General features: G+C 40.2%; 1 protein-coding gene across 1 annotated transcript; it reads right to left on the reverse strand.

The window, feature by feature from the left end:
* Window positions 1-5,220, reverse strand: gjc1 (gap junction protein gamma 1). Its single transcript, XM_078270427.1, has one exon. The coding sequence runs from the start codon at window positions 5,173-5,175 to the stop codon at window positions 3,718-3,720; it is 1,458 nt and encodes a 485-aa protein (XP_078126553.1). The 5' UTR covers window positions 5,176-5,220; the 3' UTR covers window positions 1-3,717.
* Window positions 5,221-24,936: the final 19,716 nt, after the last annotated feature.

Consider the following 24,936-nt stretch of genomic DNA (forward strand, 5'->3'; position numbering starts at 1 on the left):
TTTCTGATTTATTTTTTTTAGGAAAATAGGTCTTTTCACATGCAAATGTACTATTCATCAATGGATATGAAAACAAATCTTTGCCAGGGGATGCAAGAATGGCACTCAAAGAAATTTACATTTTACAAAAGGCATAGAAAAACACAGAAATGCACAAATGCATGTATGAATCAGAGTTTGTACTCAGATTACCACTAGTTTAATTGTCACATCCCACATGGGTGACTATAAGAAACATAAAGGGAAACAGCACAGTCTTTCTCCTGAACACTGACATTTTTTTACATAGACAGACAGATGCTGAGGGTGGACATTGTGGTATCCCTGATATATTAACCCACAAAAGACTTTTGATACAACCACTGTGTGACGTGCTTTCACTTATAATTCCTTTAGCTGCCATGAGGGATAATACATTGGCTGTCAGTTACAAAGTGTTTTAAAGGGTGCTCAAATGTATATTGTTGATGTCAAGTAAACCATATCTCAAATTTAGGTAATGCATACTGCATACTGTCAGTACTTTGTTAGCGATTAAGTTTAAGCTGAAAATCCTTAAAGAATCAATGTACTTACATAAAAAAAAGAACATTCATGAAAGAAACCAACATTTACATAGTGCTGAACCTGAAGGATAAGATGCTCATTATGGGTTGAGAAAAATGTCCTTCCTAACAGGCCAACACCCTTATTTATTATCGCGCAAATGCATTGTCACAAAGGTCAAAACACACATTGATACACTTGTAAGACAAATCAGACAGGGCTCCTTTACCCTTGGTTTGTCCTGTTTTTGCTTTAAGGGGTTTTTTTTAAAGCCCAAGTGACATTTTCATGTTTTTCACAGGACAGCAACAATATGCAGAGGAAAATAAACCCTAATACAAGTAGTTGTAAAAGTCATTTCTGTCCAGTGAGCACACTTGTTTCTTTCTTAACTTATTGTCTTTCTTTCTCTGTCACTCACTTCACAAAAGAGAACAGGGCAACACAAATACATAACCGTGCCAGAGGGTGTCTTTTGAGCTGGATAGCTGCTTGAATTCCTTTCTTCCCCCTAGAAACAGTCAAGTCTGAGCCACATAACCTCAAATAGTGTTGGATTTGTAAGGCCAAGCTGCCAGTCATGCAGTCTGAGCAGATGGGGACTTTCAGTATGCTCATGGCACCTCCTCAAAACGCCCTTCCTCACTCTCTGAAGTGCTCCTTCTTTTGACAGGAAGTCTCCCTCTAGTGGCTTCAGCTAACTGCAAAGCATCACCAGCTGCATGTTATCCATGTATACATTGTTTGTTTCCTTTTATTGAACAAAACACAGTAACTACTTTAGTTGAGAAACATTTCTCACTGGGGAAGAATTTAATGAGTGCTGATTGGCCTCCAGGGGAGGAGACTGACACTGACTGGAAGTCAGTAAATCACCTCTGGCTTATTGGGATAGAGCTGCACCAGTGGAGCCAGTATATATCAATGCTCTGATAAGCAGCTGACTCAAGTACTTCTGGTGATTTATGACTGTCTGCTGCTGGCCAGCTTGGTGAACAGACATGTGGAGCCAAGAGGTGAACCAGCCAATAAGAAGGACTCTTTCTATGCAAGCACCCTGCTGTAACTTTATGTGAAGGAAACCACGTCACAATGTCCAGCCACAACTCACATGAGTAATGGTTTGTTCAGTTAGTTCACTATTTCCTGGGAAAGACTCAGATCCTTTAGACAATATTTATAGATTTATTAAATCAAGAACATAATGTGCCGGCTTTTTAGATTTGCTTCCCCTCCCAGTTTTGACATAGAATGAACTGCTGCTTGTTTGGAAAGCCACTGTGGGCAAAGCTTGGAATGGTTTGAATAATTTGGCACTTCATGTGCTTGTCTCCGCACACAGCTGTTTAGCAGATCTCAGAACAATGTTGGAAAAGGAGTAACACTGTTATTAAAACACAGCCCAGAGGGTTGCTACATACATTAAATACGGATACTGTAACATACAGGGAAAAGTCTGGCTTTTTTTCTTTACATCAATAAGTCACTGTAGCCAACATATTATAAAAATATACTATGTAATATTTCATATTTCTTTTTTTTTTTTTTACAATGGAAGGCAATTTAAAACACAATAACCATAAATACCTATACAACTAATTCATTGTTAAAAGAACTTGCTTTCTTTTTCTTTATTTTACAAAACACATTAAAAAAGAGTGCTTTCATATAAAACACCGGTTCGAACATAAAAATCAACTACATTTTGGAGTTTGCTCTTTAAATCCCATTCTGAAAAGCAATACACATATTGTAATACAAAAAACAATTGACTTTTAGAAAAGGGTTGGTCTCACATAGGCATTATTCCACAATTTGAGTAGCATGGCCACAGTATTCCAAAGCTACAAACAACCAGGCTTCATGGCAGTCTAGCATAAAATCTTGGCACTGACACTTGCATCACACAAACAGTGTTTGGTCTCACTATTTAGTAATGGCTTTAAACCTTTTCCATTACAACGTGGTGATATTGCATCTAACACTGAACTTGTAGTGCTGAGAAGACTTAACTGACACAAGGCTTGTCACTAGAAAAGGAACACTACAGCTGGTTAAGGTGTTGCTGGATGCAGGTAGCATTGACAACTGGTATCTACTCCCCAGTAAAGGAAGCCCTGTAGAAGATACCACCAGGGGGCAGTCAACTACAAGGCAGATGAGACAGCAGTGGAGTGCTGATCAGCCTTGTTAAATAGCCATGAAGAGCCAGAGAGAGAAACTGAGATGTTGAGGAATAAGGTATACAAACTGGATGGTTTATGCACCTTGTTGAAAATAACTTTTTTTCTCAGGAATCATCAGATGTAGACTGGTTAAAAAAAAAGCCACCTGCTGTACTTATCGGTTTTTGAGTAGCAGCTGGTGTAGCAGAGCTATCAAAAAACCCACAGGAAACATATACAACCACACTGTCAAAAGCCAAGTCACAGCAACATAACACTGTGATTGACACTGGAGAGAAAGCAGAACACACACAGAACATGACTGACAGGACACAGCCTTCAGGAAGGTGATGTTCTCACTGCATTATAAAGTCACTGCTTTAGGCATTCCCATTCAATTATAGTTTCATTTTATTGCATTTTTAGTGTGATGAAGTTCCTTGATAACGTCATTACAGTATGGATTCATAGCTTTGGCTTGCCAGAACATAGTGATGACATGGCATCCCTTTGCCTTTGTATTATGATGATACATAAATACATTTTGATGTCCAAAGAATTAGGATGCCAATGTATTAACGGAAACGTTGTCTTTGCAGAGGAGCGACCAGAAAATGAGCTAAGCCAAATCTGGGATCAATCTGATTTGTTACAGAACTCATTATCAGGTTCAAATCCCTTAGAAAGGATGAACGGGAAGACAACAGAGGTCAATAATCTGCTTCAGGGCTTGAGGAGAACGAGACATGTAACGACAGACTGTGGCCTACAGTTTGTGTTGGTGTGATGTTTCAAGTTAAACAATGACAGCCCAGACAAAACAAATTGTCAGCTGCAACATCACATTTGTTGACACACCTTAGTACACAAACACACATCTTCTCCAGCTTGCAGGATTCTTTAAGGCACAGTGGTGTTTAAATATCCAAGGAAAATTGCAACAACTCGTCATCCAGTCTCTAATATATACTGTACATTGTTTCAATACATGCCACTGTTTCTGGGGTTAAATCCATACAGAGGGCTTGCCCTCTCCTGATTTGCTGCTGCTGCTGTTGCTGCTGCTGCCTCCTCCACTGCTGCCTCCTTTCCCATGCTTGAATCTATGCTTGCGCTCTTTCTGAGGCTGAGGCTGTGGTTGAGGTTGGGCCTGGATGATGTTACTTTGGGGCTTGTCGTCCTGGTTGTCCCCAAGCTGCCCCTCTGCCCGGTGCTGCTGACTGTAAGCCTGGATGGCCGCCTCCAGTTGCTCATGAGCTTGCTGAATCATGTCTTTGTTCAAAGCTACGCGGGCCTCCCCTCCAGTGGGAAAGTTATCCTCATTGCTACCAAATTGCTGCTGCTCCTCTTGGGCAATGTTTGCCCGGTTCTGCTTGCATGCCATCTTAGCGTTGCTAAGGTCCGTGTAGGGCATCTGCTCTGGCTTTACTACAATGTTGTAGCCAGGTGGAGCTGATGGGGTGTTCCATGAGAAGGGGTAACCCACATAATCTGCAGCCCCATCTCCACCCACCCCTCCATCAGAGCCTGCCTCTGGCCCTGTCCCCCCTACTGAGCCCTCCACACCTCCATTGGTGCCCAGTAATCCCAACTGGTACTCATCCTCCTGAGGTGGGCAGCGCCGACGGCGAAGAATGTCACAGATGGTACCAATCCCCAAATGGAGCATCTCCCAAACGTTAAGCGTGAGGCAAAGGACAGTGACACCATACATGATGCGGAGGAAGATGGTCTTCTCTGTGGGCCGTGACACAAAGCAGTCAACGCTGTGGGGACATGGTTTTCCCGAGCACACGAACACTGGTGTCACACGGAACCCATACAGCAAATACTGGCCTGCAAGGAAGCCTGCTTCTAGCAGTGTACGAGTCACCAGTTGCAAAACATAGACCCGCATCAGCCCCTCATCTCTTATACGTTTGCGCCCATCATGCCGGATTTTGGGTTTGGGTGCGGGCTGCAGTGGATCCCGTGGCCTTTTGGGGGGCTCAATCTCTGGCACCTCATAGATCATGGGATCATCCTCTTGGTCCTCCTCGGTCTCCTCGATGCCTCGGTGCTGCCGTGATCCAAAGCAGATTTTCCTGGGCTTCCTGTGCGTATAGCTCCCTCCTCCTGTTCTAACTTCAGCAGAACCACCTCCTCCTTTGGCTTCATCTAACCGTGCAATTTTGTTGACAGCATAGCCCATGTACATGAGAGAAGGCATCGCCACCAAGATAATCTGGAAGACCCAGAAGCGGACATGAGATAGAGGGGCGAAGGCGTCATAGCAGACATTCTCGCAGCCCGGCTGGCCCGAGTTGCAGACAAACTTGCTCTGTTCGTCGTAGTAGATGGACTCTCCCCCAACAGCAGTGAGAACGATGCGGAAGACGATGAGCACGGTGAGCCACAGCTTCCCCACGAAGGTGGAGTGGTTGTGGATCTCCTCCAGCAGCCGCGTGAGGAAGCTCCAGCTCATTGTGTCGCTGGACAGTGGGGCAGACAGTGTCCCTCTCTCACCTGTTCACAGACTCTGGAGAAAGGAAAGGGGAAGACAAGATGCAGAAAAAATAAAGACAGCATGAGTTCACATATGTTCACAATAAATGCAAATTTCAAAACGTGATTAAAGCAAATAGTACGATTTTCTAGACTTTTATCCCTGTCGAAATAGCATTAGTTCTGCAAATTCAGCAGCAAGATGGGAAAAGGGGTGACATAATAATTGCCTTAATTAAAATAAATGTTCCTCTCTGAGCTCAGGCAATCATCAAATCCTTTATTTGATCTGTTGCTTTTTGCAGCACAAATGCACAAAGAATTTGGAGCTCAGTGCCACAGTGAGGTTGCTGTCAAGTTCGAGCTTTTTAGGGAATTAGAAGACTAAAAAGAGTGGAAAGAGGATATCGGTATTAAAAAATACCATCAAGCAGCACTGAGAATGACGTGAAATAATCCAAATAGGGAATTTGCTATCGCGAAATACACACTCACTTTATTTAACAGCTTTCTTTTTGAAGAATAAATCCTCTTAGAGAGACTTCTTCTGTGTGAGGTGCAGTTTTCAGGATTGTATTAACTTCACTGGTTTGTTCTGGTTGGGAGGTAAATAGCAATGTGCTATGCTTATGTGTGTGTGTGTGTGTGTGTGTGTGTGTGTGTGTGTGTGTGTGTGTGTGTGTGTGTGTGTGTGTGTGTGTGTGTGTGTGTGTGTGTGTGTGTTTAGGAAGAGAGACATGTAGGTTAGGTCTGGGCTCCAGGCAGTCCATCCAAACCAGCAGAATCAGCAGGTGGCTGGGCACAAACCGTTGGAGCGGGGAGTCAGACAGCAGACCCACATTAGCTCAGGCATTGGAGCTGAACCCAAAAACTGCTGTCCCCCAGGGCAGCTTTGGGGGTTGAGTTAACACCTCCACAGAACTTTCCCCCTTATGAAGCCACAAGCGCATGGCTTATTGTCAGCTAGACTGAGAGGAAAATCCCACCATGAATACTAGCTTAGTTTGGGGTTTAAAGGGACGATATCCTTACCAAGCAGGTTGAGAGCTTAGTCGGAGCAAGCTGTAGCTGCAGCGAAAGGGAAAATTCAGCTGGAGGACACAAGAAGGAGCTCCCAGCCCTCTGCTTTGTGTCTCCAGTAGGAGCAGAGAGGGCAGGAATGTTTTGAAGAAGGCTTGCGATGAAACATGTCAAATTGATCACTCTGACCATATAAGGGCCTGCCAGAGAGACAGGAGTTTATGCTAGGAAACCTTTGTTTGTACATGCACACTCCAGTACTCATATTACCCACATACAGTAAGAGGCCATAACTGCGCAGTCCTTCTGAGAGTGCCAACTGTGAGCGTCTGTGACCGACATGTATGAGTAAGCAGCAAATGGCCGAGGCCACAAGCACACAGAGTCATAGCAGTGTCCTTCCATGGTCAAGCTCTGTCTGACTTTTACAGCATTACATCATTGCGTTTCTTAACATAACTCTTACTGTGCTGCACAGTTGTCAGATAATTGTAATAGTTGTTAGATAATAACAACCAGATTGAGTCCAGACAAACAATCAGTTGCAAAGGTTAAACTGCTTTGATAAAATATAATGGTAAGCTTATTCTGTTGTTTATTGTTTTTGGGAAAAATGTTTCATTATTAGTGGATCTTTGGTTTTTTTCCTACTTTTTCTTTCTGCTGTATTTCTCTTTTTAGTCTTGTACTTTTTACTATAATTCATTTTTATGGGACTTTATTGAATATTTGTGATGTAGTCGATTTCATTTGTTATTTATACAGTATTCTTTGTAATGTGGTCTTTTTATAGAGGCATTATTTAGTGGCTGTTATTAGTTTGTGAATGTTTTTTCTGATTTCTTCTTCAAACTAAAGTTTTGATCCAGCACATATTAAAGTTTTTTACTCTTGCTGTATTCAAATTAAGGGCAGCATTACTTTCTTATCTTAACCCCTTATTGTAAAAGTCTTCATGCTCCAGTGCTTGATGTTTACACTGAGTGAAATGCTCAGACCCAGGTTTTCATGTTTTTGTGGCTGCACCATTGGCTCAAATGGAAATATTTCAGATGTCTTGTGCATGATTTTACACACATTTCCTCAAAATCCAGTCTGGTATTTTGTATTTTTGGAAACTTTGGGATTGAGAAGCTCTGTGGGTCAGAGGTGTTTTTAATTTCATAATATAAGTAAGTAAGTAAACTTTATTTATATAGCACCTTTCACAGACAAAAGGGGTCACAAAGTGCTTTACAGTAAAAACAAATAAAAAACAACAACACATAAAATACAATACAAAACCATATGGCTAATTAAATGCTTGTCTAAAAAGATGTGTCTTTAGGTGTTTTCTAAAAATTTCCACAGAATCCAAGGCTCTCAAGGCTAAAGGGAGAGAGTTCCAGAGCCTTGGAGCCACCACAGAAAAGGCACGATTACCTCTTGTTTTAAAACGAGTTCTGGGAACAGTTAAAAGGTTGCTGGACACAATTTAATGCACGTTTGTAGCTGAGACCCAGCTGAAACAGTCCTTGCACATTCACAAGACATAGAAGAATTTAAGTGTGTCCTGTGATGAAGCCTTGTATTTATTCTGTAGAGTTCTTAGGTAGTTTGTGCACCAGGAACTGTCACGCTCCCTACTGACCAGGAGAGACGCTCCAGCCCAGGCAGCCAAGCTTAATAATCTTGCTACCTCAGCCACATATAACCTGGCATTTTTCTTTCTCATTCAATTTATGTCTGTGGGAGCTAGTGGGGCAGTTAGGGGTAAGAAGCTGACTCTATGCATTAAGTAACTGGGGTGAGTCAGCCTCCCAAATAGCAGCGCACACACAGCAGACTTTCTGTCTGTTACTCTGATATAAACGATGAACTGATGGAAATCATGTCATACGTGACAACATGAAAAAGCACACCAGACTTTGGTTCTAAAGTGAGAAAAGGAAACATGTAAAACATAATTTAGTGTAATCATAATGTGATTTTATATAATAAAAGACTACTGATTCAAGATCAATGGCTCTATAGTCATCAGCCCTAAAAGTCATGTCTGTGTTATTACGGGTCATCAAACTCTCAGTCTCGCTGATACATCTGAGCTCATAATATTGCTCATAGCCTTACCAGAACAGTACAAGGTCAAAGGTCAACAAGATCAGTTCCTAAGGTATAAACTCCACTTCATGACCTCACACGCTGATTCAATCAGACATTTACAAATACAGTAAGCGTCACTGGAGGGATCCCCTCAGTCCCTGGTTTTTATCCCTCGGGATCCACAGAGACTCACATCCCGACATATTACATAGACAGACTCACAGAGCGGCAGACACACGCACACGTGTGCACACACACACACACACACACACACACACACACACACACACACACACACACACAACTTCAAAAAGCATGCAGAGTAGATGAGAATGTCCCTGTACACAAACACACCATGACTATGAGGAACACTGCATAGCTGAAGTGCTCCTATTTCACAATTGACTGATCATGTGAACACAAGCTGAAGGGCCCTGGGCTTGGGAGGGACACCAGGGGAAGGAGCCCACCACGGTACAAAGCCTGACCCATGCAGGGGACCACTGCAGGTGAAAGAGGGTTGTAATTGTGTGTAACAGTTAGATGTGCTGTGACTGCATGCTTCATCGAGGGGAGTCCTGTGCAACAACAGGTAAAGGTACATAAAAAGGTGAGCCAGGTCATGGTTTCTGTACATCATATTTCAGCAACACTATCAGTTACTGTCCTTTTGCCATGAAGATTGGAGCAGGTGGACCCAAACGCAGGAGTCTGCAGGCAACAGGAACTTGGAGAAATAGTCTTTATTTAAGGTTGCGCACAGGCGACACAAAACTGATAAAAAAAAGAACAAATCCAAGGATCCAACAAAGAATGAACCAAAAACCGGGACTTAAATACAAACTAACCCGACAAGGGGATGACGTGTGGGTGGAGAGATCGGTGGAGAACCTCAGGTGAGCAGGATAAGGTGATTAGGCAGGAAAACAGGCAGGGAGCTGAATGGCTGGGAAACAAATCTGGCGAACAGGGAAAGACTAACGAGACTGATTCAGAGCAGGTGTCAGAGGTCTCTACCTTAATGCTTTGAGCTTTTTCAGAGTCTCTCTATGTTAAACTGTTAGGGGGAGTTAAAAGAAATCTCTCTTTCTGTCTGTATCCTCTCTCTTTGCCTCTAAACTGTCTACATATTATTCCTGCTTGTCTTTGATATATGCAGATACATGTATAAACACACACACATACGAATAAAGCCACAATAATAAACACAGGCCACAGGCAGTTTAGATAATGAATGTATGAATGGTAGGAAAAAAAGCTCTAATGAGTGTATATAAGGGTATCAGATTGATTTGCCTCTGGATGAACTTTAATCAAGTGAAGCATACTAACATGTACATTTATAGACAAATGAAACATATTAAACTGCTATGCAAAACTATTATTGTACATTATATCAATATTGTCTGTTGGGGAATGTAAATTACACTAGTTATCGAAGTTACTGGATCATTTCCTATTTATTTTTCATATGATTTTGTCTCTGCTTCTCTGTTAATCTCACGCAGTACTCATCCTTAGACAAACATCCTTACAGATGCGGCAGCTGCTATCCATCAGTCAGCTCACAGCACACATGTACTTTTCCCCCTGCAGAGTAGGAGTGTGAGTACAGGCTGTGGTAAACATTTCCTGCTTCACCATACATGCTAATAATTTAAAGTAATTGTGAAAGATTTTAAAGCAGATCTAGTAAAATAAACTTTCTTCTGCTATTTGATTTAGCCCTGATCCTGCTGATCTGTGCTGAATGTGAGGAGTGTTAAAACACTCCTCACATTGACTTTACTTTTTTATGTGATTATTATTGCTTCTTTGTTTATACACAGTGCTGCTTTATGGGGTCTGCAACTCTTAATGGCTCGCATGATTTGAAAAAGATTGTCTCCATCAACATGATGGCACAAAGTATCCCCTTACTGTACATGACCACTGAATGTTACATTATTAAAAATTAAAGTAACTAGTTAAAGTCTGTGCTTCAAGTAATAACCAGATTTGTGTGTTCTTATCATACATGTTCTTATTAAACTTCCAGTAGATTCATGAAGTCCAAAAATGAAATATTTGTAACCCTCTGTGGCAAATGTGTCCATGTTTATTTTTGCAACAATTTCAGGGGAGCAACATGTGCTGCAGAGAGATTTTTAGCTGTTTGCTACCTACACACTTTTGTAAGTGGAAACAGGAATGATGAAAGCTATAATTTGTTTTGTCATATTTTTCATACTTTGTATCTGTTTACAAGTTTCATTAGTGCCTAGATGTCAGATTTTATCCAAGATAAAACATAAATGTTTATATTGCATATATATTTTGGGATTAAAATCTAGAGTCAGTAAACCCAGCTAGTTTAAGGTAATTTATCTACTCCAAAAACCGTAAACCTTCTCTATTCAAACTTATTGAATAACTTATGGCTATATATATATATGTGTGTATATATATATATATATGTATGTATGTATGTATATGTGTGTATATATATATGTATGTATGTATATGTGTATATATATATATATATATATATATATAAATAACAGTCAAATAAGAATTAGATTAAATTAGAATTTTGTGGCGAGGCAAAATCGGGGAAAAGAGAAAAGATTAATTACGCTGCTTGCGTCACTAATATCTTTCCCCTTGTGTGACAAAGCCACATTTTTACTTACATTTTAAATTAACAGAAATCCTCAACGCAAATGTAATCGGTGAAGATCGAGACCAAAGCCAGTTCAGACTTCACTAATCACATAAAAAGAAACACCTTAATTCTGAACAATGTAGCTAATAATTAATTGGGATGAAATAAAAACATAAGTCTGGCCTATTGTCAAAGAGGCATACAGTATGTAAATGAAAGAAAATTAATAAATTACTAGATTCTGATATCAGGGTAACCCCAAGCCAACGAGAGACACATGGAAAACTTTAGTGTATTTAATATGATTTCATTAACTTCATAATAGAGCCAGTCACTAGAAACAGAAATACTTCTACAAACAAAAGCATCAGAGAGCTATGAGACAACTTGAGGGTCAATGCCCTCTTCCTCTGTTCTGCCAGTGGCATCCTCAGGCTACATTGGTGCCCCTCCGAGCCTCCACCTTGTCCCACATAGTCTGCACACATCAGACTAATCTGCTCACACAGTAGCTGGCCAGACATCTGTCCATGAGAACCCCCTGGATCGTCATATGTGGGTTAAATCGTGGCTGTTGCAATGCCATATAAAACCAACAAATTTATGTCACAAAGGGTCACCAGCTTCTGCTTGCGATTTCACGCTATGAGTGGAGATAACCACAGTAACAGCGCCGCGTCAAAGACCGACCGCCAAGCAAATGCTCGGCTTAAAAAGCACAGGGGGGTTTCTGATATTTTGGTTCCCCCTTCTCCTACTTTGAAGGCTGGATAGGCTCCTTTGTTAGGCACTCAGAGATATTCAAATCACCCCAAAAAATCCAGCATAACTAAAAATGGATTTCTTATCAACTTTTCTCGTCGTCCTTTTTTTTTCCTTGAGTCCTTGAGTCCTTGAAGTGATTAAAAACATGCATGCCAAAAGTGACTTTGCATTAAGTTAAGTTCACCCACACAGAATGTTATCAGAGCTGTTAATCACATCCACTTCATTCACTAATCTCTACCAGATTGTGTGGTGCATGTATTTATACAGACATGAAACTTACTTGCAGAGTGATCAATGCACGTGACCATGACAAACAAATAAATTATAAATTCCAAAGGTTTGAGTAGACAGTACACCCGAATTTGGGCCTGTGGCTCATAAAACGTGTAACGGAAGACATACAGGAATTCAAATCAGAAAACCCCACTAGTGAGGGATAAAAATAGAAACTGCTGAACATTGTGGTCAAACGTGAAACTCGGCCTGTGAGAGAATCTTGAGATGAGGAAGTCTTTGCTAAAAATGGATGAATGAGCTCTTCGATATTGTGCAGGAGAGCGGTGGGTTCAGAAGGAGCATTTGCCTCTCACTATTCGTGAGAAACAAAAAATTCCCTCATTAACGGTGACCGAAGGGAAGAAACGCAACGGTAAACCAGTTCCATATGTTACAGGATGAATCTCTGTGGCAGGAGCAGCCTCTCTGTGTGCATCTGTGCCTTTAATTCAGCTGCATGCAGAGAAATTTAAGACAATGTAAATTGTCTTTCTAGTGATATGAAGTTCCCTAAAAGAGTATGAACAAGGATCAGGAAGACATTGCACCATGGCCAGACCTTGTAAATATTTGTCTTTTGGTCAAGAGGTCTGGATTCTTGATAGAACTCATCAGTTACAAATGAAACTTTGTCTTCTTGACTTAAAGTCACTTTCATTAAATAATGCAAAATACAAGCACATGCAGACAACAAACAAGCAGCAAAGTAATGAAAGTGATGAAGCAGCATACTCACTCTACTCCTCTCCCAGATAACAGGTACTGTGTCCTTTGTCTCTCAACCTGAGGCCCCTCATCTCTGTCTTCTTGTCTCACTTAGCCTCTTTTAAATACCCCTTAACCTCGGCTGACATCAAACAACCCAGACCTAAAATCAACAACGGCATCCAGACAACAAAAACTCCAAACAGAACACAAGGCTCCGCTGCCGTTCTCTCATGAAGAGGCTCAGTGTGTGTGCTTAGCCAAGTGTGAGCTCTTCCTGAAAGAAAGGAATGAGGGAGGCAGAGCATCTTGCCTCTCTCCCTGTGGTACTCAAAGGGGTCCTCACTTACCCCCTCATCCTCTTTCAAACTGGGTCATGGTTGGGGGTGGGGATGGGTGCGTGTTTGTATGTGTGGTGATGATGAGAATGAGGAAGAGGTGGTGGGGTTTTAATACCCCTTGGAGGGGTGAAGGGAGGGAAAGTCTGACTGACAGACAGTGATAGGGTGGAAGAGGAAGTAAATGGTTTTGGAGGTAGATTTGTGAGACCTCTTGCCACTGGGTGCGACAGGACGGGGCTTAAAGGGTAAGGGTAGCAATCAGGAGTCTGGTCTTTATGTTTTTGTAACAGTGTTATTGTGCATCTAATGTAGCCTACATGTCCTGTAGCCTTGCGAGTCCAGTAGATTCTAATTAAATAGCTTACAGCATGTATTTTGCGTACATAGTAAAACATTTTGTCCTTGGTTTGCAAAAAGGAAAAAGAAATGTTTAACTGGAGTAACCAAGATAGAATATGTTTGTACAACAAATGGGAACATGACTGAGAAGATTTTCAGCTTCCGTAAAACAGAAAGTAGGAACTGTTACAAGAGCTACTAACACAAACAGAGATAAAGCTTTGTAACATGTTTATCCTTTGCAACCTTTTGCTACAAAAACCAATGGAGCTAATAGGAAATAAATCCAGAAATACTTGCAGTTTAACTTCTTCGGGAACCCCCTCCCATCACACTTTTCAGATGTCGGATTAGGAGGGGCTGTGTCTGATCATTTCTGCAATTTTCCAACATTCACTTCCACTTCACGCCGTGATTTATTAGCTGCACGAAGGTGCCAGATTTTGAACTTCTCTCTCTAGCTCTCCTTTTTTATTCTTTAACTACCTGTCACTTCTTTTTAGTACAACTGACTTCAACCAGTTATTTTCTTCCCCAACATGGCGTTGCACTGCTGGCAACATGGAGGAAGGCTCTTGCTATAGCTCTTAACAGATTGAATGGCTTGTGATTAATTGGCTGGTTGTTTTATCGCTGGCGGATGTTTGCACGTGTGTTAATTAATGTGTTTTATTGTGATGTCTTGTCTTAATGGATCAATTTCCCTTTCTCCAAGACATTTTCATATTCCTATGGGAGATAATAAAGTAACCTTAACCTTTCTTTCATAACCCGGCCCTAAGAGTTGGATATATTGGCCCATATTAGCTTATTGCAGATATATAAGTATTGGTATAGGTCGTCCAATTAGTCAATAGAAATTGCAATAAAGAAATACCAAAGACATTATGTTTGCAGTAGTTAACAAACAGTGTCATGATTCCATTATTTTCCCACCTGAGAACACTTACAAACATGTTTTTAGCCAATCCACCGATAATGTCAGTCTTTAGGTCGGTCGGTCAGTTCTCCACTTTGGTCCAGACAAAACTCAGATCTCAACCACTGGTTGGATTGCCATGATGTTTTGTACAGACATTCATTGTCCCCAATTGATGTATCCTCATACTTTAGTGATCCCCTTTTCCCTTTTCACTTTTCCTCTGGCACAACCATGAAGGTTCTCTTTGAGGTTTTTAGTAAAATGTCTCTACGTTTGGGTAGATTGCCATAAAATTAGGTTCAGATCTTCCCTTCAGGATGAATTTGATATAACTTTAGTAATTCCCTAACCTTTCATTTATTGCCAGCATCAGTCAAAATTTTAATGCTGCCTTATGACCAGAACAAGTACAGTACCGAGTACCAAACTGGCATTCAAATCATCCTCAGCTGTTAGTGCTAAAACCAAATGTTCAATTGTAAAATAAAACCGTGCTCAGTACATATATTATATGTGTGTATATATATATATATCCTAATTCTTTAATATAAACTACATTTTTAACATTAGAATTGGACAATATATTGAAATTTGATTTTTTTAAATCTTAATTTTCACTATTTGCCTCAAAACTCCAGTATCAGTTGGGCTATACTCACAGTACTATTCAGACCACTGGCCATGGTTTTATACCAAGTCCACTGTGTCAAAGCATAACAAATAATTGATGTCCAACATGCTGCATGTAATGAATGCCAGTAGATTTTTGGGAGAAATCTGAGAGAAGGCCAGTGAGCTGCCAACTATATAAAAAACAACAACAACATTAGTCCACATAGAAAGTTGTTGTAAAAGTCATAAAAGGACACTCCTTGAACTCTTTGTGATAAAAGTTGGAGAAAATAATCATCTGAGCCTGCCCTTATGCAGTTTCTTCTTGCAGATATATGGCCACTTGGTCATAATCCTCCCCATCACTTTCAGCCTCTGCATGCCCTCGTCCCTCCATCACTCTGCTCCCTCCCTAATGCCCTCTCATAGAGTCATTATCATGCAACGCTACGAACAATAAAAGTTGTTCGTTTGATATTGTCCAAATCCATTCACCAGTGGTGGTTGCTCAAATTAGGACTGCACGCTATCTCAGCCTCTTTTCTTATCTCTCTCCTCTGAGCGGACCAATTGCTATCACCAAAATTCACAGATCATGTGCTGAGAAATCAGAGGGTATAAATAATAAGTGGGGAAATGTTTAGTTTTTTTAACATTTCATCTTGGTAATAACCTTGAATAATTTGACATCCTCATCTCGTTTTGATGTAGGCCTAAGTATTTCATGGAGCACTTTCTTCAGTCATACTTTTTTTTTATAGAAAATTGCACTAGATGTGATGGTGATTTTGATGGCTATAATATACATACTAAAGAGGAATAATGTCAGCGTTTTACAGCTAATCATATTAAATCAATATAGAAAAGTTCTGGGTACCTTGTGTGTTCAAACACTACCTGTGAATAATATAAAATTGCTATGGAAGCCACTTTGCCTGTTTGTTTATCCCACAGTCAAGGCCATCTTTGCAGACTCAGCCAGCACACGGGTAGAGATGATTTATTACATTCATTTTCTCTGGCCGTAAAGTGGAACAACTCCATGTTACTGTGATGGCCTATTTCTAACACAAGGGGGTATAGCTTGGTGGTAGAGCATTTGACTACAGATCAAGAGGTACCCAGTTCAACTCTGGGTGGCCCCCTCAAGTGAATATTTATATAACTGTGTCCCAAATTCAAACTACATATTCTTAGCAACTTTTTAGTATATAGTGTGATCACACGACAAAATTAAATGCTGTCAAATCAGACATTATCCACACTAAATACAGTGGGCTTTTGAGTGTGCTGTTGATGGATACCCTCCCACAATGCAATGTTCAAAGGAAATAAAGGAGTAGCTCACGGCTAGAGAAAAAATAAAATACAAATTGTGAATCTTGGTAAAACAGCTCTAGAAAGATTTTTTTGTGTTTATGATGTTTAATTGTCAAAGTTTGATGGACGCCTGACATCGCACATATTGCATGACCTCCTGTTAGCACCAAGCGATTAAGAACATTGAGTTTGGCGGACACTGTATACTAACTGCTAAAACAGTATAACGGTTAAGATATAGCATACACATTTCATGTAGAAATAATATCTAGTATGTAGTACAGATTTTGGACATAGCTACAACCGTAGCACTGTTAATATAGAGTTTTAATTTCCCTTGAACTGTCTCCCTTAAAAATGTTTTTATTTTCCTGCTTTTTCCTACACTGTATTGGTTTTATACACCAAATTGTTTTGTTTCTGTTTTCTTTTTAACCTGATGATTTTATGACTTGTCTGTTTTATTTTGCTGCCTTTGTGGAGCACTTTGTAACTTCTATTTCGAAGTGTTCTATGAATAAAGATTATTAGGCTATTATAAAATAAAGATAGTTTCACTGCTAACAGTTATGATTAGCTGTTAAGACAACTACTACTCTATTTAACCAATAATGCTGTAGCTCCTCCTGCTGTCATAGCAGTCTCCAGTAACATTTCCGAGCAGTGCCAACTCATAATCACGATCTCTTTCGTCTTCCACGCAGCATTAGAAAAACTATTAATATTAGCAATCTGTAAGCTGTGGTTGGTGTACACATGGGATGATCTGCTGACTAAATATATTTGACAGAAACCAGAGTTAAATGATGCGCTGCACATCAGTTGACTCCGACTGACACTGTAATATCGATTCTTTATCCTTCATGAAACACAGCTGAGACAAGTTACAAAGATGAGTTTGTGTGGCAACTGAAAAGTTCCCCGATTACATGTATAAAAAAACGGGGAGTTATACTTATTTATACAGTCCGAGTGCTGTGTTATCTGATTTTAGCTCTTTCAAATATGTGTAAAAGGATCATAATATTTAAGCTAGAACTAACTGTGGTATATTATCCTCCCCAGGGATAATAATCACCTTCAGTGGGTACGACTTTACCGGCTCTCAGTTCGTAAATCTGGGGCTTCCCTCCATGCTGCTCATCATGTATACACTAGGACTACATAAAACAGTATTAAAGTAACAACCTTCACAAATATGTATATATCAGCATGTCATTAAACTGACTGCTCATAGATGGATTGAGGAGATTGGGGGTTTCTTAACTCTCATAATCCTTCAGGCTGTCTGCATAAACCAAACTGATTTGACTTATTTGACAGTGTATAGTCCATGTAAACATTTTAAGAAGAGCCTTGAGTGACTGATCCGTCAGACGTCTTCTTGTAATTTTTTTTCATTGAGTTTCACTCAAGCTTTTACAGCAATTTTTCTATTTCTGAGTTGTAGACTGATGGGTTGCTATAAATGTGCACTAAGCCTGAGACTGCACATGTCACGTGTCATCATGAAATGGGGATTTCATGGAAAAGTTTGCAAGGAAAACAGTGCATCTTTAAAGATGACAACACAGTCAGTACAGGAATTTACAAGTTTACCACCAGAAAGTTGACTGACTGACTGACTAAAGTCCAACCAATAATAGTACTATTTTCCAAAATAACTTCCTCCCTTGCTATCAAGTTAACGTAACCCACTTAATGTTGTGTTCAACATTCTGTTTCAACTAGAGGTGTTCGATATATGAACTAACAAATCTTTTGATTTCCACCTCTCAACAGGCATCACATCGGGAAAGTAAAAACACAACTGACTGAGGTCTTTACAGTACTGTAAGTCACATCTCCTTCCAGTTCTAATGTTTAGTCAAAGAGTAACTGAACATCTTGACTGTGTCTGCATATTTCCTATACAGAGTCACTATAAACTACGCATGTGGTGTAAATATTAAAGTATCAACAGACAACGAGTTGGGTGGAGCCTCCTGATCTCTTTGTTAAGCTACTGTATGCATCTATGGATTTAAATATCAGAGGTAGTTCAGGATAAACTGTGAGAAGATTTGTTTTAAGATATTATAATTGTGTTGTTTATAAAGCCAGAGAAAGACATATAATATGAGTCCACTGCCCAGCATGGAGAGAGCAACACAGGTGAGAGAGGCTTTCTTGGTGTTTGGGTTGGGTAAGCAGTTTCCATTGGAATGTTTGGACACCATTTATTTTAATTACATCCACTGGTATAAGTCATTGGCCAAACATTTGACAGCAGGTCATGAGCTCTCTTGTTCAACTCTGGCTGCCTCCCTTGTTTATACAGTGATAGTACAGATGTTTTTGTGTCAGTGCATCCAAAACCAAAGTGTGAGCAGACTTGCTGAGAAAGCACTGCAGATCAATAAGTTAATTCAAAGACCGATACAAAACAACTTGTATTTGTTCAGAGTTTAAAGAACTGAAGCTAAGAGCTTGTAATGTTACAGCATACATGTCATGCAGCTTATGGCAATCAGATGGTATAGCTCAGTGGTGGAGCATCCGGTCCCCAGTTTTAAATATGGGTACACTTCATTAACCATATTACTATGGTTAATGAAGTACATACCTTAAATGCTATCCTAGGAAAAAATAGTTCTTATAAATGTTATTTTAGAGTCCAGTTAAAAAGGTTGTAATGTTCCTTTATCAATAGTGTATCTAAAGCTGACCAGCCACACATCATTTCATGCTTAGCTGAAAAAAAACTTAATTATAGGCAGTCCAGTCTTTGTTTATAATAAGCATGAAGGAAATTAGTCAACCTGAAGTAAAAAAGCAACAAACAAGCAACAAATATGTGAAAACACTTTTTTTAAATACTTTAGGGAGAACAGGAGGGAATTACAGTCTATATATATAGTTGCACTATTATTTAAATCAAGACCTGATAAGAATTGAGGAGGTGGTCCTCAGTGTAACTCTGAGTGCCCCCTGAAATCCCATATACACAACCTCTAGGTAGGCTACTACATGGTGTGGAAGCACTGGAATGCATATGTATTCAGTTCAACAAAATGATTTACATGAGCCTGAATAAGTGCATCAGGATAACAAGGAAATGTACTAAACTGGGCCATCTGTAAGGCAACATTAATTCTATGTGAAACACTTTTATAGATCATCGTTGCCTTAGTACAAAACCATTTCAGTGAATCAATATTGATGCAAAGTGCTCACTTAGGTTAAACAGCATGTTTGAGGAGGGGTGGATTTATTCGTACAATTACCTGCAGTGTCGTTGAGTGTGGTGTCTGGCTGGAACGGAAACCTGTAGACTTTCAGAACGCACTAGTACACAGTTTGACACCTGTGGCTGTGATGTTATGTAATGTTTTGTGTTACGTGCCAGTGGCTCTCAATCTCACTGTCAGGAAACAGATTCCTGCTAGTTTAATTTGAAACATTCCGGCCTCTACATAAGGACTGCTGTGCTGTTAGACTGTAACAAACAGCAGAAAGGATGTTTATGTTGTGGACATAGATTATTTCTACAAGGGGTACTGAGATTTGAACTACAGCATCTACAAGCACACTTTCATTATCAAACATAAACATTCAGAGGCTCATGAGTGAACCCACACAATCAACACATCTGTGATTGAGAAGGAACGTGATTCCTGCTTGACTCAGTAATATCTGCTCTGAGTTGAATTGAGCATTAATATCCACCCCACATAAGGGGGTATATCTCAGCGGCAGAGCGTTTGGCTGCAGATCAAGAGGTCCCTGGTTCAACTCTGCGTTTGTTATGTTTCATGGTGCAGGGGCCCGTTTCAGAAAGCAGGTTTAGTAAAAAACTTTGAGTTTGTTAATCCTGAGATGAGGGAAACTCTGGGTTTTCTGTTTCAGAAAGAGAAGTAACTTCACCACAGAATCAGTTACTATGGTAACTGAGCCTGTGAACCTAACCTGGTCGGGAGCAGGTTTTCCTCAAGAAACCTCGAGTTTCTCTCAGTCTCCTCCCTCTGACACAGCGCTCTTTCATTTCCTCATTCATTCATTCAGTCTGTATCAGGCACATTTTAGCGCAAAAAAAATTGTTGGTTTATTAACCATGTTAGGCAGACTATAAAACTTTTTGTTTTTGTCGACGATCCCATTGATGAAGAAGCTGTATTACTTCTGCTTTACTTCGCAGGATGTTATATGTCGGGAGATGATATTGAAACCCCGACATTTTAATTTTCAGATAACTTCCTATTTGAGCGGTATCGTTTTTCTTCCCAGTCTGTTATGCAGCCTAGGCAACATAACCTTATCCGTCCTCAACGCCAACATCTTATGCTCTACATCCCAGCAGATTATTTGTGACGTACGTTTTTTTGCAAACGGCAGTTTTCTTTACAACATTGGTGATGCGGAGCATATTAGTAAAGCCACTGTAGCAAAGCGCCGTCAGAAGAGCGTGACTCGCTCTGAAACGCGTTTTAAACGTTTTTGTAGTGTTCCCTGGACACAAACCAGTAAGAGCCATTAAAAAGGAGTTCCACAGTACTGTAGGTGAATGATGTAAACCCTTTGAAATAAAAGATTATGAATTATAATTCTGTTAATGATGGTGCTGCAGCCTCAGTGGGATTAGTAGGCGTAGTAGGCCTACTTTTTCGTCCGCAAAGCACCTAAATGAAATAGATTACAGGTTCAATACCATTTCACCAGTAATATCAGGCTATACTTATGATTAAATATGATATACACTATATTGGAATATACGCATTTACTCTAGCAGCAATTTTCTCCCACGCAAATTCTCTCTCTTTTGCAGCAGCCGCTGTGTTGTTTTTTTATCTCGCTGTGCGCATGAGTATTTCCCCGTTTGTTTGTGGTTGTTACCATGGTGAATTGTAGTATCGTGGCTCCATTCATGCTGCCTTTTTATTGTGGTGGTGCACGCACGTGAACCTACTCTGAGTTGATTGAACCAACTCAAATCAGCTGTTCTGAAACCGAAAACTCAGAGTTTCCCATCTCAGGGTAAATCAACTCAGACATCAGGGTAAGACTCAGAGTTTGTTAAACCTCCTTCCTGAAACAGGCCCCAGGTTGGCACAGTTTATTTTTGTAAACGCGTTTGTGGAGCCTGGGCTGTCTACAGAGACCACACTTTTTTTTACAGTGTGTTCAGGGGACAGGCAGCTAGCGGATAGTGAGGAGATGTTTGCTGTATGTGACAAAAAATGTTGTAGCCTAAAAAACACGTGACATCGCTTAGAGCACCCCTAAGCGTGATTTATGCTTCTGCGTTAAATCTACGCCATGGCTACATACATAGGTACGTGGAGGCACGGACCCTACGTCGTAGCCTGACGTGCACCAAATGTAACTACAGGTCGTGGGGACGCACGTCGCTCGGCTGTGGCTTGGTGGCGTTGCTTTTCCCACTACTCATTTCCTGGTTCTCCTTCTCCATAAACAACATGAAATCAAGGAGAGGGTTAACTTTTCCTGCTATAGATTTCCCACCGTGCACAGGGGAGACACTTTGTTTCTGCCTCTAGAGTCGGCACTTGCTCCGAAGCTAATCACCGTCACTCTCTCACTCGCTCTACCACACACTCCCCACGCGCACACACATGCCGGGCCTGCTTTCCTCTTACAGAGATCGACGCACACACTGACGCACACATATAAACTTTAGGCCACTTACGTAGGCTACGGCGAAAGCTTTAGTGGTAGAGCATTTTACTGCATTTTTTCCTAACCTTTTCTTATGAACTGCATATGTTCTTTGAGAGTTGCGTATTGTATCTTCCATCATATGTACAGCAGCAGGGGGACTGAGCCACACTTCATTAATGCTTTGCCATTCCAAAATCTTTAACTCAACTCAACCTTATTAGCCTAATTAGCGGCGAGGAGACGAGTTAACCTGAGGTGAACAGATGGTCGGGCATCTCCGTGAGCATGTGTACGTTATCCATAATCATGCATGCCAAAACACACATGCACACATCTAGAAGCACACAGTTATCACCTCCTCAAGCTCAGGCTCACCTGCACGCTCAGAGAGTCATTAGAGAAGGAAGGAGGAAGAGGGAGGAAGGAGCTGAGGGAGGGAGGGGGGAGGGCTGAAAGAGGTGGAGTCTGAGGATCTGTGTGTGAATGAAGGCAGTGTTTGAGTGTGTATTGACTGAGTAAGCATATACAATATATGATGAATTAGAGATAAAACAATTTTGTCCCAGTAACCAAGTTAAAGGCCATTGGTAAATCAAAGTTCTCCTGAGGGTAACAGCTGGTCTTTGACTGGTGTGTGTGTGTGTGTGTGTGTGTGTGTGTGTGTGTGTGTGTGTGTGTGTGTGTGTGTGTGTGTGTGTGTGTGTGTGTGTGTGTTTGTCTCTATATGTGTAGGTGCATGTGCAGAGCACCTTTGCCTTTGGAGATTTGGGTGGGTGAGATGGGTTTAGAGGGCAGAGGGAATGTTTGCATGTGTTTGTGTGTGTTTAAATCTCTGAATGTTTGTGCTTACAAACTACTGTACATGTGTGTTATTGTTATTCATATTATTCTCATTGCCCAGGGAAGTGGTCAGTCTTTCATTAGTGTATTCACTTGTCTGACAGTTCTGTTTCTGAGGTGGCTGCTGGTGCTAAATATCACACACCTGGATGCATGGCGTGTGTAGCTCCCTCTCCTTCCGTGTCTTCTAAGACCCTATTACCATGCTAATAATATCCAACAAATCACATAGCACGTTCACCTTCATGAGTCTTCGTCAGAGCGGCCATACAGCACATATAGAATTAGGGATGACTTAATTTACAGTGGTGTATCTTTAATACCGCAGGAGCCGAAAAGCTGGGCAGAGGGAAGACGGATATGAGAGGAAGGTTTCTTTAACAATCCAAATATGTGTGTATAAATACTACAACTGGTTCCAATATTAAAGTCATCTACTGTTTACATCTGTTTTTGCTCTAAAATGTGGAATGGGAATTGGAGAATATAAGTTGAATTTAGTATGCATTTCCTTAGTGGTAGCATGTTTGTGTGCATTTTATGGCTAATATGACACAAAATATGATGATTAAAAGGGCATAAAAGCATTTAGTAGTAACATATTATGATACTGCTGATTTATACATGTATGAAATATTATGTTACATGATTACAATTATCAAAGGTGAAAGTATTCAGATATGTTGCTTTACTAACCTGAAAATAATAGAATGTGAAAATCACAAGTAAAATAGTTTAAGTTAAAGTCATTTTTTACCAGCAAAAGGTCCAAAAGTAAAAGTAGTAATATCGGGAATGATCCATTTATGACTCTTTTTGCTCAGTAATTGAAATCAAGCTCTAGGCAAATACAATGACAATAAAAAAGAAAATTATAAGTAAATAAAATATATATATATATATATATTCATATGAGCAAAATGGTAAACATGCAGAAGTTATTAATATTTTAACAAACTAAGCTTGATCTCCAGTCAAACATAATGATCTTGGAATATAGTCACATACATATCTTTTCTTTTTATATTGTTGTGGCATTTAATCTGTGATTCTTAAGGGGGTCCATGGCATTCTGCCAGGGGGTCCGTGAAAAGTTTTCAGATTCATTCATTTAAATGATCATGACACAAAAGGCTTCATAGTTCGACGAATGATATTTAAATCTATAATAGTTTATAGATTACTTTTAAATCTAACAAATATATGAGGGGATCCACAATATATTCTCTATCTTGTAAGGGGTCCTTTGTTATAAGGTGTGGAAAATCCTAACATGTAAAGTAAATTTAACAACAGCTGTCGAATAAATGTAGTGGAAGTACAATAGTTCCCTCTGAAATGCAGTGGAGCCGTAATCCCAGCATACATAAAACCGTGACGTGATGTTACCTGATAACAATCACTATCATTAGTAACACACAACCCAGTCAATGCAAATTTATCAAGGTCATGCGAGATATGAACTGTTAATCTGTTAATTGAAACTCTGGAAGTGGAAATGGGTGCACATTCATTTTGAAATGCTAAATCATTCTAGCAGTATGTAAAAAAGAAAATGCAAATTTCAGCAGTCTTCACATGGCTACAGGTCTTTCACGCTTGGCTAATGTATCAGTTAGATAAATCTGACATTAGAATAAATTAAGTTGAACTGTCTGTATAGGCCCGCTGCATTCACTGTCCTCGCCTATGTGTTTGTAAAGGACTTTGGTAACCCACTTATGCAGCTGGATTTGCATTGAGTGAACTGAAGCGAAAGATTTAAATGGCATCAGTCTTGTTATTAAAGCAAAGCAAAACATCAGACAAACAGGGAGGAGCAATTTGCTCTCTCTTTATATATATATATATATGTGTGTGTGTGTGTGTGTGTGTGTGTGTGTGTGTGTGTGTGTGAAGCAGGGGGAGTGCTGTCCCTTGCCTCTGCTCAGTGTGTGCAGCAGCTGCAGCTTTCAGCCTCAGTCTAAACTGTAGGGGCCATTCTGCTGTCTAAAAGACTAGATACAAAGAGCAGAATGGTGATGAGAGATGACTCTGAGGAAAGCACTGATGGTTTGTTTCAAACAGACTCAATTCGCAATTCAACATTTGTATGAAGTGAAAACAAAAACCACGCTTCCGGGTCAAGGATTCGGAGCGGGCTCTAAAATAAGTCACACTGTTTGGAGCTGTTTTTGGAAGAGGTGAACACAAGGGTAACACTGCCATAAAAGC

This window comes from Sander vitreus, chromosome 15 (genome assembly GCF_031162955.1).
Source record: "Sander vitreus isolate 19-12246 chromosome 15, sanVit1, whole genome shotgun sequence".
Classification (NCBI taxonomy): Eukaryota; Metazoa; Chordata; class Actinopteri; order Perciformes; family Percidae; genus Sander; species Sander vitreus.

Excerpts from the sequence above, each read along its gene's own strand:
- gjc1 (XM_078270427.1), bottom strand. The coding sequence starts at position 5,175 with ATGAGCTGGAGCTTCCTCACGCGGCTGCTGGAGGAGATCCACAACCAC.